Source organism: Spermophilus citellus, assembly GCF_964194105.1.
Source record: "Spermophilus citellus genome assembly, chromosome: 1".
Taxonomy (NCBI): domain Eukaryota; kingdom Metazoa; phylum Chordata; class Mammalia; order Rodentia; family Sciuridae; genus Spermophilus; species Spermophilus citellus.
Window position 1 is genome coordinate 279,288,167 of NC_138182.1, and position 12,306 is coordinate 279,300,472.

The following is a 12,306-nucleotide window of genomic DNA, read 5'->3' on the forward strand; positions in this document are numbered from 1 at the left end:
GCCATTGTCAGCCTCAGTTACCACAGTTACCTACCGTGCTCCTGAGCACTAGAAGCCCTTGCTGCTGTCCAGCTGCACGGCACCCAGGACCCTTGCGGCCACCTGCACATCCCACACATCACATTCCCTCTCAGGTTAAGGACACCATCCTACATCTTCTGCCCTGACCACAGTCCTGTCAAAAAGCCTTGTGTCTAAATTGGTAACTCTAGAAGCGTGAAATTCTCTTCCTTTCCAAAAAGATTTGAAGCATTACCTTCTGGATAGGCAAATACATGTTTTTAAATTCTATACAATTTTGAAATTGGATGATAAACCATGTACTGTTTTTTATTAATTGATGGTATTAGCAGAGTTGTACATTCAAAGCAGTACAGAATCTGCTGGTATGTTTTGGAGGGAGTCACTATTTGGGATGAGAAAAACCAGCCTCATAGTTTGTTCCATGATCTGTTTTCCACATCCTCTAAGCACCTCCATTGTTCTGCTGCCAGCCTGAGCCCACCAGTACTTCATGACAGAGAGTTTGAGAAGTAGCTGGCAGGATCTCCTACAAGCACTGTTCTTAGCACTTGCTGTGTGTGTTTCCATGAGAAAATCTCATAGATTGGTTATAATCTACTTGATCCTTAGCTTGATGAACTCTAAATATATGCATAAAATCCTACATTGCCACAAACAAGACAATTAATTAGAGGAGATTTAACACTAGAAACATATTCTCTAGTCTTTTTCCTGTTTAACTGTGTATGAATTACAAAGTATAATTTGAATCTTGAAGTGATACATGGAAAAAAAATCAAGAATGGCTACATTTGTTCCTTTTATTTATTAAAAAGTAATGAATAGACATGTTGCACAAAATTGCAGAACACTTATCTAATTGTTAAGCCTGGGAGTAAAACCATGCCAGGAAGGGGTATTTTCACTAATTATCAGATTCTTTCTACTATCCTTCTAACCCCCATACCTTTCTCTCCCTTCAGTCCCTTCTATCTAATCCAAAGTAACTCTCTTCTTCCCTAGCCCCACCCCCTCCTTATTGTGAATTAACATCTACATATCAGACAAAAAATTCAGCCTTAGTTTTTTTTTTAGGATTGGCTTATTTTGCTTAGCATGATATTCTCCAGCTCCATCCATTTATAGGCAAATGCCATAATTTCGTTCTTCTTTAATATTCCAAGAATTTTCAGGTATATGTCCTCAAGATAGAGTGAATATCAAACACAGTTGGCACAAGGTTTACAAATTCAGTTCTGTGTTCTATGGGACGAAATAGCTATTCGTTTGGTCAGCCTTTTGAACATGATAAAGATTTAGTCACCACTTGCCTTTACTCAATGAACCAGTAGAAACGTTAAGACAGAAGCATTGTATATCTAAATTTATAAATGATGTATTTCTATTTTGGTAAGAATTGCATATCCCACAATTTCTCAAGGATCCTCACCAAGAGAAATAATCACATTAAAAGTTTTCATCTGTTTTTATCTACTTCAAAGTGTGACCCCAGCTACACCACTGCTCTGTTGCCTGGTTGATGTTGATTAGCTAGACAAAATAATGTCAAATATGTTAACATATCCCTTGAAAAAATTCCAGTCATTCATTAATGAAAATTTCTTCTTTAATGGATACTGATACATTTGTCCCTATTAACTCAAGGAAAGTTTGAATAAAGGTCAGTTACATCAACTGGCTTTGAAATAGTTCTTTTTCTTTGGTGTTAACCTGCCAGGGGGCCATCAATGTTCTGAAATAGCCAAGAATCCCCTTTGAACTCTATCTCTAGTTGCTATCAAAGATTATCTATATTCACATCCATTGTGCTTTTATTTCCTTCAGAGTTTCTCTGTAGCCATTAAGAAATGATTGTAATAAAAGGTATTTAAGAGCTACATAGATGACATGTCAGAGCAGAAGAAAATTGTCTACTGCTATAACTATTAATCCTGCTCTATTGTGGAGAAGTTGGAAAAGTGGAACAAGAGAAGAGCCAGCAAAAGATAATGCCGCTGCTTTCCCTCTTTTTACACTTGCCTCTTCTACACTTCAGCTGTCACATTTGTGATGAGCCTGCAGACGCTACTTCCCTACGCCCCCTGCTCGCCTGTCAGCTCTTCTGGAAGAGGGAAATCTCATCCTTGTTGAGTTGACATTTCGTATTCTTATTTTTCTAGATCTTATTAGGTCTTTAAATGATAATGTTTAAGGGGATGATAAAGTAGAAAATAGAACAAACAAAATAGCCAAGGCAATATTTGTCTGTTTCTTGTTACATTAGTAGCTAGACTCGCTGCTCTAACTGGCTTCCTTTGAGAAGCCAGTGTTACTGCTGCTTCATCATCCAAGTTGACACACTTGCAAAATGACTTGTGTCTTTCCCTAGTGTCCTTTCTGTCCAACGCAAAGATCAGGTCTCAAAGAGGAACCAGGAGCAGCATGACAAGGGCGGTTCACTTTCAGTGTTTTTGTTAATACTTGGAAGAGGTGTGCAGGCTTCATGAATAGTCATCTAAAGGCTTCATGCAAAGTCATCTCTGAATGGTTTTGATTAAAAAACCCAAGATGCTTTATGTGCTGAGCCTCCTTTTTATAAAGTTGAAACTGAGTGACAAACTCATTGAAAATGACCTTTAGTGGGATGTCCAACATCCATCAATTGACATCATTTAGCTCTGACTTAAGCTAAGCTGTATGATAATGGAGAGGAAAAGGTCATGAATTTTGAATTTGTCTCTTGGAAAATAAGTAATAAAATTCTGGAAATTATTTGTGACAGTTAAATAACTTTATAGTATCTCTATCAACATTTCCATTTTTATGTTGCAAGGATATGAGGCAAATGTCTATTTTCTTCCAGTAAAAATTTCAAGACTAAGGAACTTAACTCAGATTCTGGAATAGAGTTTTGTTTTCACATTTATTTACATCTACACACCTACATACAGATGGATGTACATAAAATGCCTGTGAGGAAGCTTAGTGTGTGTCATTTATGTTATATTGATTTTAAATACATTAATGGATACAAATGGGCTAAACAGATTGGTACCCCACTCTAAAATTATAAAGGAATAGCTTTGTTTTACTGTGGTTTTTCTCAGAAGTATGAAAATATTTTCCCCAAATATATGCATATTTCACTTCTGTCCTCTATATAATCATTGCCTTTGTTTTTCACAAAAGTCAAAAATTTCATGTAATCAAAGGTCAGAATCATTATTTCAATTTTTAATATTTTTAAAAGTCATAGTGAAGATAGAAGATTTGAAGTGTAGACAAAAATTAAAGACAAATATTTTATCAAAGCATCTTTTATAATTGTTGCATGTTTTTATGATGCATGTTGCTTAGGGAAAAGCACCATCTCCCATTGTGCTTTGAATCTTATTTGTTCATTTAATTTTTATTGCTATCATTTGTCCAAGTTGCTATAATCTTTATAACTCTCATTTCTAGTGGTGGACTGGTATTTCCTTGTGCATATAAGCCATAATTTTAAAATTATGTGTAATTAATTTTTAATTACACGCTCTCCCATTATTCATTATGTTTAATTCAAAGCAAATTTAACTATCAGGATTGCTGTAAGATCCAGATTTTGCCTATAGCTCATGTCAGTGCATTTAATAAACCATAGCAATTTTCTCTCTTTCATCCATTCTGTCATTTGTTTGTTAGATGCAATATGGTACCACAAATCAAGCAAATATGTATTTACAAATTATTTATATAAGAATTGACCACAGTTATGCATGAGTTATGCATAAATTATTATAATTCTACATTAGTGCAGGCTTTCCATTGTTGAGAACTTCCTATGCAACTGTTGATATATGTAAATATAATATGTGCTACCTTGATCTTTAGCCTTCTTCCACCCATCCAAAACCGCCCCATCTCTGCTTGTTCTTTCCTGTGTAAGTTGTGTCAGAATAGTTCTCAGAGAGCTAATGCTGGACGGCTACCAGTTGCAGTCACCTCTATACATGTCCCAACCCCCCACAGACTCCATCGTAAGCTCTCTGTGGCAGGATGGCTCTCCTGATCCCTGAACAGTTGACCCTCCCTGTCGCCAGTATTCACTGGATTCTATAACACCTGCTTTTGTTTTTGTTTGTGATGTTTGAGGATAGAAATATGAGGAAGTTGTTAAAGACATTTACTCTCTCGTTTTTCTTCCACCAGTGGGATGGAGTAGGACCTCTTCCAGACTGTGCAGAACCACCCAAAGGGATCCAGATGCTGTGGCACCCCTCCATAGTCAAACCCTACCTCACACTGCTCTCTGAGTGCTCAAACCCAGACACGCTGGAAGGGGCGGCAGGTGCCCTGCAGAACTTGGCCGCAGGGAGCTGGAAGGTATGGCTAGTTCGTTACAATACAAAAGACTCTGGAGTTGCAGCAAATCTTGAGAAAATAATGCAAGTGTAGTTCCAAGAGGTGCAATTCTAACAAAGATGTTTAGGAGAAAAACCAATTATATTGAGTTGTTGGGCTTAGAAAGTTGAAAAAAAACTTTAAAAAATGAAATTCTTCTTAAGGTTTCAGAGGTCTTTGAAGACCACTGGTGAATAATATGATCATTGAGAAGGCTGTGAAATTCTTGCGACTCTATGGGGACAGCTGAGCTGCTTGACTTTCAGGGACAATTGTGACATGTGGATGTTTTCAAAGCACCATCATTGGCTGTTAAGGGAGCTAATCTGCAAACACCCATATGAGTATTCTACATGTTGTACTGGGTCCCAGCCCCCAAAGAAGACCCCTTGCATTTTTAAATCATGAGCTAACAGAGGAGAACAGTATTGTTAATTCCGTTTGGAAAAAACATTTAAACAAATGTATGATTTTGACGAGATTAAGAGGGTCCTTTCTCCAAGTCCTTATGAACTGACACTATTCCTGCTTGATTTTCACAGAACATTCTCAAGATCCTGATTTTTGGTAGGAAAAGATTCACCAGGGAAAATAATTCTTGACTATGGTCATCATAGTTACAAGCACCAATTTGCCTTGTTGCATTAAAATATAAAAGTGTGTGACCACTCTTAGAGAAATGAAGATAGAATGTATGGGGAAACGCCAAGAGAAAAAAAAAATCCCAGAAAAAGTTTTGATTTTGCCATCATGTTCCATCCACTTAATATCAAAGTCAGGGTTTGGGAGGTTCATAAATCACTCTTTTCTTTGACATTCATTCTCTTCAAAGTGATGTTAACATTGACACAGAGCTACAGAATTTTCAGAAGCTCAGAGGCATAGATGTCACTCTTCCTGGCCTCAGATCATCATGTGACTGCACATTCCCTTGTGCTCATAAGGTCCAATGTCAGCCTTCTTGTCCTCCCTCCCTCCCTCCCTCCCTCTCTCTCTCTCTCTCTCTCTCTCCCTCGTTTCCATTACTCCAGCCCCAGCTCTTCCTTCCAGCTGTGACATCACAGCTCATGGGCCTGGTCCCTGAGTGTGCCTGGGGAGCTGCTTGCTGCTGTGTGGACAGGCTCAAGCTTCCTTGAGAGCCTGAGGAATGCACATGAATGTCCCTTTCCCTCCCTGCCTGTAAAACATCCCTAGTGTTTCTACCCACAGAATTCAGGCCAGGCCAGGCTGGAAGATGTCTCCTACTTTCAACCAGAGACAGGTGCAGACAAGTTTCAAAAGCAGAGTCCCACCAGGCAGAAGGCCAGAGTGTGGCCTTATAGGACTAGGAAGGTCATTCATGGAAATCGCTTCTTTGAAGTGGCCCTCACATCGCATGTCCCTGTAAGCTTAACATGGTCCAGTAATTTTTGATTCAAACCACAGTTCAAACCCAAGACCTGCCTTTTCAGAGGGTGGTGATCCTGAGCAGGTTACACCCCTCGTGGGTCTCACGTGTGTCATCTTCAAACAGAGAAGACCCTGCTGAACACTCTACCATGCAGATCCATCACCACCTGGATGCAAAGATGGGAACGACATGGCATGGCCCAAGGATTGTCACATTTTGTGACCAAGAGTCCCCACCAGCACCCCTGCTTTATGGCACTATCTCAACAGGCATGGAAAGGAAGGGACTGTGAGCTGAGACTAACCTGAGGTACAAAGACCTGGATATCCAGATGGTGACAAATCTCATGTGCTATCTAAGCTCTGTTTTTAACCAACTATCATGTTCCCTGAAAAAGATGTAATTCCTTATCATGATAATTTAAAAATCATGAAATGTCTTTGGGCACTTGAAGATTTTGAATATAAGACTTTGACTTTTAAACTCAGATTCTTTATGTTCAAAACGTTAAGAGGATCTGGCAGGAATATGTAAAAGACCCAAATCAAGCTTCTAGAGTTGAAAATAGCATGTCTGAAACTATGGCATTTCATTGCGTTTAAATGGAATTAATAGCAGATTATTGTAAAAGGAAAAAAAATGTGTGAACTTGAAGACAATAAGGGAGATTATCCAAAAGAAAAGAAGAATGCAGAGTGCATCTTGAGAATCAAGTAATCTTGAGAAATGCAGTGAACCCTCCCACAAGAGAAGGAAGAGAACAGAAAAGAAAATATTTAAGGAAATAATGGTTGAAATTCTTCCACATTTTATGAAAACCAGAAATTTGCATATTCAAGTAGCTCAAGGAACCCAAAAAACAAGAAACATGAAGAAACTATACCAAAGTACATTATAATTCAGTGGTTCAGAACTGATAATAAAAGGAAAATCTTAGAAGCAGCAAGAGAAAAAAGATGTGTTGAATACCAAGAGCCACGTTGCATCTAACCGGTGAAGGTCAAGAGCAGCGTCATGGATCATCTATCCCTTCATACCACAAGTCCTTGCTGAGCTGCTAAGACTGTCTCTAGAAGGGAATCTGGTCTGTGAGCCCCTGAAGGGCCAACACCAACTTCCACTTGTCTCTGTACCCCACTGCTTGGCTGAGCAAATATGTCCCAATTTTAGATTATATAATGCCAATTATGAAAAATGTGTGACAATTATTCTCAGCATTTTACCCAAGCAGTACCTGTCCACACATCTTTCTTGTAGATTTTGTCTATTCATAAACATCTATCTATCAGTAAGAATTTAGTAGCATATTACGGACCACGCCATCCTCAGATGGTCACATTTATGACCAATTACTTGGTCTTTTGATTCAGATACAAATATGCTTTTTATGCAGAATAAAGTTGATAGAGTTGTTTTTGCAGAATCTGGGCTCAGCTGTGCTAGCAAGCTGCAGGTTTAGAAGTGGGGCCCTGCTCTGCAGTTCCTGCAGTGTGGAAGTATCTGCGTAAGTCACCAGGCTCGTGTCTCAGGGGCAACCAGGCCAGCATGAGAAATGCTGACAGATGTGGGTAGTTAGGTGTGAGGAGTAAGAAAATGGCAGGTTTGAAAAATGTTCACTATTTCTATGTTCTCCAATTATCTCCTATTTTGGATTATATAATACCAATTATGAAAGATGTGTGACAATCATTCTCGGTGTATTCTGGAAAGAGCATCTTGCTGTTTCCAGAATATAAGCCTATATATTAGTGTAGCTAATTATATTATAATTATATTAGTTGGCCCAGTGTGACTGCTGTCCACACACATCCAGGGAACATTTATTTGGTAAATTTTTATAGAGTAAATACTATTAAGAAGGGGAAACTGAAGTCAAGATCACAGAAGTTGTTCTGTATTTTAGACAGAGTTTAACAATTATACCACTGGAATTCCAAGTCTGCACTGTAGACATGAACTAGAATATTCAGATACACAGTAAAAAGTCAGGGTGGATACCCTGATGGCAAAGAGAGAAGAAAGAGGAGTTAGGAAAAGTAAACATACAGATGCAAGAAAGAAAAACTCCCAAAGGTTGTTCTAATAACTGGTAGTCATAGTGCTGACCTCTGTCATCAAGAATATGTTAAATTGCCACTAGTAAATTTTAGAAGACAGAAAGAATTTTAGAATGCCAGTCTTATTCTAAGCTCTGCTTCCCAAATAATTCTAGACAAATGAGTCAGGGTGAGTTGCTACTAAGGAACATTCTGTGTAGTAGTAAATAAATACATACTTATGTAGGGGCTTTTTTATTAAAATACAAATACACAGGTTCATATATAATTCAATCACATTATCAACATCTATTAAATAATTTATTAATTTACAATGTGGGAAGGGAGGTGGACAATTCTTTGACAAGATTGGGAAAAATTTCATTGAGCCAAACACTAACAAATTACTTCAAGAAAATTGAGAATTAAGTGTGCAAAAACCAAGCATGGAAACCCTTATTTTAAAAAGTCTATTTCAAAAGACAGTCCTTGAATAATTAAAATATTGACAGGATACACAACAGCATTGACTTTCACACAGTTAGTATTGCTGTCTGAAATCTAGAGTCTAAGAATGTGTTTTTATAGCAATTGTCAAAATTTAGTGGTATTTCTTTAGTGTCCTTAACTTTTTATGGCCCAACAAAAACAGAAATGTGAAAGTAAAACACCAGAATTTTGCATGGAGACAGCTTTTTATAGACCTCATTGTCTGAAACAATAACTTTCCTTTATGGGAAGAGTGTGCACACTCTTTTTTTTTTCCTGTAACAAATTGACTAGCAAACTAGATCTTTCCTAATGGCCCTAAACACTTTTTAAAGTTTAAAACACTCATTACTTGGTTTATGAGCATCAGAAAAAGATGATGGCATTATGCAGAAGCAAAGTGATACATGTTTTTCATAGCCGACATGGACATCAGTTACCCTTTTCTCATTTACAGTACAATGGTTTTGTTTGTGGCAGAATATTAAAACAATTGGATATAGTAGCCTGAAGATTTCCAAAATGTGAATGAATGCTCCTTCACTCTATTTGTGGATATTTCTATTGTAATTGAGCTTTATGGAAACCCAGGGATTAAACTACAAAAATAAAATCTATACTGGCTATGAAGTCAAGCATGTTAGGTATCTTTGTATTTTCAATTTCCCCCCTAAAATGTGAACATTCTCCCACTGGTTTTAAAAATAAGATAGGAGAAAAGAATACTTGGATAATAATACATCAGTATTTAATTAGCTTACATGATAGCAACAGAGACTTAGTGAAGAAGGAAACAGAATCTATGATCACGTGGGCCAGTGAGTGAAAAATGTCAGGGAACCAGGAAATTCGAGATTTATCCTTACAGACAGGGACAATGGCCTGAGGAGGGACACTGATTAGCATAGCTTAGTGCTCAGTGGGCATGGGGACAAGAACCAGGCAAGATTAGGGGAGTGCAACAAAGAGAAGTTAAAGTCATGATTTGACATCTAAGACAGAGTGAATTGCCTTTGTCCCAGTTAACAGTGTGAGGAAAAGCAAGAGGTTTAAATTCAAAGAAAGACTGTTTTGAAAAGAGTTTTGAAAGATTATGAAGAAAACAGGGCACGAAGCATCATGCCTCATGGGTTTGGACTGGGCCAGAATCAGCACCAGGGTATCTGAGAACTCCGCTCTATTGGAAGTCTCCCAGAGACAGGACTTGAGCAGAGGTGAAGTTCAGCCTGAAGCAGCAAGGAGAGGCCCACCCTGAGGAGCAGGCCTAGCCCACAACCACACGTGACTCAGCAGTTTCTTCTCTAAAAGAAGTACTGAGAAGTGCCCACCCAAGAGCTGTCCTGTCTGGCAGATGTCATCTGCATCCACATCACCTGGGCAGTGGACCCATTTTCTTTTTGATGGTCATTGATTTCAAAGATTTCTGAAGTCCTAAGTTGTGGAACTCCATTCTGAAGTTATAGAAACCACTAAACCAAAGGAACTTTCACTTTCAGCTGAGATAGCAAAATGGAGTGACAAATCTCTGATTTACCCTCCTTCAAAAAAAAAAAAAAACTATGACTGTAAAATGGAAATATATGAAACAGAGTGGGTTTTGGATAAGACACTAAGCATTATTCAAGGAAGGACAGTGATCTCAAGAGACAGGAAACAAACACGTTGTACCCTGTTGGCTTCAGCTATGCCAAGCCATGGCATAAGGACTGAGAACCCCCAGGGAAGACTGTAAATGTTCTGCATGGACAAGATGGAGCTGGGAATCTGGGGAGATCAAATGGACTAGAGTTCATAGATCTGGAGAAACACAGAGGATTCCCCTCCGCTACGCAGCAGAGAAACATCAGCACATGCATATGAGGGAAATACCCAAGTCTGGAGAAGGCCATGTGGAATTACAAGAGAGAGTGAAATTCAGCACTTGCATAGGATGGGTATAGTGTGTGTTTCTAAGAGACAGGAAAACCTCATAAAGCATGAACCATCTGGTAGAGCACTTAGAGGATCTTGCCCCCATGTGAGGAATAATTAGCTCTGGACTAAACATGTGCTAGTCTTTCCTATTGAATCTTAAATGTGACATCCAAATACATCAACAGTTTCCAAGTAAATTAGTTGCATTCTAGAAGAAAGCTTTAAAATATCTGTGGGAATACAAGAGCACCCAGTATTGAATTTAAGAACATCTGGCATTCAGTTGAAAATTACCCTGTTATCACATAAAATTTTTAAAAAGTATAATTCATAATGATAAACCAGCTCAGAACTGACAGTTAAAATTGGAAAACAGAAATTTTTTATAACTTTTAGTTTTATATGTGTTCATAAAGTTAGATAGAGGGCTGGGGATGTGGCTCAAGCGGTAGCGCCCTCGCCTGGCATGCGTGCGGCCCGGGTTCGATCCTCGGCACCACATACCAACAAGGATGTTGTGTCCGCTGAGAACTAAAAAATAAATATTAAAAAAAAATTCTCTCTCTCTCTCTCTCTCTCTCTCCTCTCTCACTCTCTCTTTAAAAAAAATAAATAAAAATAAAGTTAGATAGAAACAGAACATACATAAAAGAATGAAATGAAACTTCTAGAGTTGAAAGTACAATGAGTAAAATGAAAAAAAAACACATTAGACATCTGCAGATTAGACACTGTAGAAGAAAAAATTAGTGAACTGGAACATGGGAATAGAAAATATCTCAAATAAAAAACTGAAAGAAAAAAGAAAACATACAGGTTGTTAATGAACATCAATTAGTATTTGGAGTCACCAAATGAGAGGAGAGAAAGGAGCAAGAGGACCAAAAAATTGAAGGAATAAAAATTTGAAAATTTACCAAATTTAATGAAAAAAAAAATTGTAGACTTGCAGATCCAACCAAGCAGTTCAAAAATCCCAAACTCCATGAACATGAAGAAACCATAGCAAGGTGCATCATGATCACATTTTTCAAAACCAGTAATAAAGGTAAGCAATTAAAAAGCAATCAAGGGGAACCTGTGTTCCTACAAACCTACAAAGATGAGGCACCACATTTCCCATGAACACAGGCAGTGGGAAGACATCTGTAACACCGAAGAAACAGGGAGCCGGCTGCACGCCTCCTATAGTAAACTGGTCTTAGTTTGGTATCTAACAGATGCAACATGTCCCTAAAGAAAGCGTCCAAATGCTCAACATCGCTAGCAGTCAGAGAAATGCAAATCAAAACCACCCTAAGATACCATCTCACTCCAGTAAGATTGGCAGCCATTAAGAAATCCAACAACAACAAGTGCTGGCGAGGATGCGGGGAAATGGGTACACTTGTTCATTGTTGGTGGGACTGCAAAATGATGCAGCCAATTTGGAAAGCAGTATGGAGATTTCTTGGAAAGTTGGGAATGGAACCACCATTTGACCCAGCTATTCCCCTCCTCGGTCTATTCCCTAAAGACCTAACAAGAGCATGCTACAGGGACACTGCTATATCGATGTTCATAGCAGCACAATTCACGATAGCAAGATTGTGGAACCAACCTAGAAGCCCTTCAATAGATGAATGGATTAAAAAAATGTGGCATTTATACACAATGGAGTATTACTCTGCAATAAGAAATGACAAAATCATAGAATTTGGAGGGAAATGGATGGCATTAGAGCAGATTATGCTAAGTGAAGCTAGCCAATCCTTAAAAAACAAATGTCAAATGTCTTCTTTGATATAAGGGGAGTAACCAAGGACAGGGTAGAGACGAAGAGCTGGAGAAGAAGAATAACATTAAACAGGGATGATAGGCGGGAGGGAAAGTGAGAGTTAAGGGAAATTGCATGGAACTGGAAGGTGAGCCTCAGGGTTATACACAATTACATATAAGAGGAAAGGAGGAGTAGGAGAAAAATTATATAAGTGGAAGAAACGATTTATAGTAGAGGGGATGGAGAGAGAGAAGGGGAGGGGAGGGGAGGGGAGGGGAGGGGGGACAGTGGAGAATGGGATAGACAGCAGAATACATCAGTCACTAGAAAGG

The 12,306-nt window shown here is 38.5% G+C and overlaps 1 protein-coding gene across 2 annotated transcripts in view; it reads left to right on the forward strand.

Moving 5' to 3' along the window:
• CTNND2 (catenin delta 2) overlaps positions 1 to 12,306 on the forward strand; it is a gene marked incomplete at its 5' end in the record, with an annotated part of 876,397 nt that overhangs the window by 755,724 nt on the left and 108,367 nt on the right. For both annotated transcript variants that reach the window (XM_081303245.1, XM_081303246.1), the window contains one exon: positions 4,195 to 4,368. In XM_081303245.1, the coding sequence (XP_081159371.1) occupies positions 4,195 to 4,368 (174 nt within the window). The remainder of the gene's footprint in view (positions 1 to 4,194; positions 4,369 to 12,306) is intronic.